Source organism: Oncorhynchus gorbuscha, linkage group LG09 (assembly GCF_021184085.1).
Source record: "Oncorhynchus gorbuscha isolate QuinsamMale2020 ecotype Even-year linkage group LG09, OgorEven_v1.0, whole genome shotgun sequence".
NCBI classification, from domain to species: Eukaryota; Metazoa; Chordata; class Actinopteri; order Salmoniformes; family Salmonidae; genus Oncorhynchus; species Oncorhynchus gorbuscha.
In genome coordinates this window covers 35,881,047-35,883,376 of record NC_060181.1, presented here as the reverse complement: position 1 = coordinate 35,883,376, position 2,330 = coordinate 35,881,047, and the positions used below count along the sequence as shown (strand labels likewise).

General features: G+C 41.1%; 1 protein-coding gene across 1 annotated transcript; it reads right to left on the bottom strand.

Moving 5' to 3' along the window:
- Positions 1 to 268: 268 nt before the first annotated feature.
- LOC124042796 (ras-related and estrogen-regulated growth inhibitor-like protein) lies at positions 269 to 2,330 on the bottom strand. The gene is made up of 4 exons (XM_046360910.1): positions 2,177 to 2,330; positions 1,911 to 1,964; positions 1,719 to 1,795; positions 269 to 1,547 (listed from the first exon to the last, which is right to left on the bottom strand). Exons 1-4 carry the CDS (start codon positions 2,244 to 2,246, stop codon positions 1,131 to 1,133), a joined length of 618 nt encoding a protein of 205 aa, XP_046216866.1. The 5' UTR covers positions 2,247 to 2,330; the 3' UTR covers positions 269 to 1,130.

Here is a 2,330-nt window from a genome sequence, read left to right as displayed (position 1 = left end):
TGTACAAATAACCTTGGAAACCTTAGTTGAGATGATCTGATGTGGTTTGGTTCATCTTTACCTCTAGCTAGAATGGGTGAGAAGATGTTCCTCTTAAAGTGATTTAAAAACTTTTTTAAATCTCCAGCATGGTTTGACAAAGAGCTTAAAAAAATAGATTGCACTTACGCATTTGTTTGACATTTTATTAGGAAAGCTGTAATGTGTACACTTTGTTCACTTAAAGTCTAATGACTTGTATAACAAACATGACTTCAGTTATCATTCATGAAAAGTACCCATTTATTTGTTTATAGAATCAGTACTAAATTAAATAGACAAGACATCGGTCCAGTGCATTAACAACCCTGTGAAAAAGTAAAGTGGGCCTCTGCATTCTTAGAACACATCAAATGTACAGTACACAAATAGACATAGACAGTACACAAATAGACAATATTGACATTATTGAACATCCTAAATATGAACAGAGAATTGGTCCCCCAATAGCTGGCCTTTCAAGATGCCTTGAAGTGTGATGCTGGTGGCATATATATATATATATATATAGAAACACAGCAAAGCTACATGTATACTAACTGAGGCAGCACGTTTAATGACCAGACCATTATAATGAGTGAAACGGCTACACATTCTCATCTGTCTTGCATAGATTGTCAACAGTCCAAAAAAAGGATTGTGCCAATGACAAGGCCAAGCTGAACTGACCCTTAGAACATTCTGCATACGGATGCAGTTTAGTAAAGAAAAATAAATTGTCTATTGCACATACGTTTTCCACAATACTTCTTCCAGGCATTTAAACATGATACCATTTGCTTTTACAGCTGGCAATTCATTGTACGGCAATCTAATATATTGGACATTTAAGGGCATGTAATGCTACTTTAGTCCAGCTGACCTCAAAGAGTATTTATTTTGCAGTAAGTAGATTGTCCAAAGGCCCATTCGACAGGATTTGATTGTCAATCTTCTCATTTGAGTAACAATCCAAGCAGGGTGAATTCAGTTAGGCCGCACTGACCTATTCCAATATGGAAACGTAGCGAACCACTTCACGCACGGCCAAGTCCCGGACCGTTTAGACGCAGAACTATCATCTCAGTGTCTCTCATATTAGGCTATTGGAACTACTCAGTTCTCTTCCTCCCGAAAACGGCGGACATGCTTCTCACGATACCTTTGATCCCAGCTGCCCCCTTCTTGAGCGCCCTCGCCTCTCGGATAAGGTCGAGCAGTTCGTGAAATACCAGCTGTACCCCGTGGTATGTCTCCGCTGCAGAGATCTCGAAAAAGCCACAGTTTGTGGAAAGGGTGAGGAGGCGTCCTTCCTCGCTGGAGACGGTGCGGCGATGCTGGAGGTCGCGTTTATTCCCTACGATGACGATGGGAGGTGCGCCGGGGAATTTGCTTTTGGCTTGCCGGATGCGCTTCACCTGTTGCCGCACCACGTTGAAGCTGGCACGGTCACATATGCTGTAAACCAGGATGAAACCGTCCGCCCACTGGAGTTGTCGGTTGCTGATGTGTCCCGCGCCCTCATCATTCTAAAACACATGAAGACAAAATACATTCATTTAGTAAACCCTTTAGCCTCCTTGTTTAATAGAAAACCTCAATCATGCCCTGACTGTTGGAGTGTCCACTAGTCAAAGTATTTGTTACCATTATAACTTTATTATAATGTAGCCCGAATGATATACAATGTTTTTCCTCACCTGAGGGCAAAGTGAGTCCCAGATATTAAAACAGATATCCCGTCCGTCTATTCGGTCAGTATGACTGTAGATGGATTCTGTAAAGGCAAAAATAACGGACCATTTATATACTTGGTTTGATCGACTGTAACCTTTTGATATGAACGCAATTATAGCATTACTAATGGATCAAGTCAAAAGACCAGCACTTACCAATATCGCCGTATTCGCCAATAAATCTTCTAGTGAGAAACCGCACGGTGAGAGCTGAGGGGAGAAAATAGCGCAATTGATGAGACATGTTGATCAGTACATGTATTAGCCCTACACAAGGAAAGACATTCTACGTTGCATTTGACCACCATAACTCGTCTACTTTCAATGATCACAAATATATGCTATTCATGGTGCACAAAGACTGTCAATGTCATGAATAAAAGTGCAAAAACATTTCAAGGATTCATTCAAATTATTCTCACCAGATTTACCGACGCTTTCAGCTCCAAGTAGTAAGAAATTAGCCTCCACTTTTTGCTGACTTCCTTCCATTGTTTTGTTGTAGTGGCGTGTGCGGATTTAGTTAGACAACCATTTGTTAAACGGGTGCAACGTTTTCCGTGTCTGCTCAACGTG

Excerpts from the sequence above, each read along its gene's own strand:
- LOC124042796 (XM_046360910.1), bottom strand. The coding sequence starts at position 2,246 with ATGGAAGGAAGTCAGCAAAAAGTGGAGGCTAATTTCTTACTACTTGGA. Across the intron at positions 1,796-1,910 it reads TGGCGAATACGGCGATATTG|AATCCATCTACAGTCATACT; the intron begins GTAAGTGCTGGT and ends TTGCCTTTACAG. Across the intron at positions 1,548-1,718 it reads GGGACTCACTTTGCCCTCAG|AATGATGAGGGCGCGGGACA; the intron begins GTGAGGAAAAAC and ends CATGTGTTTTAG.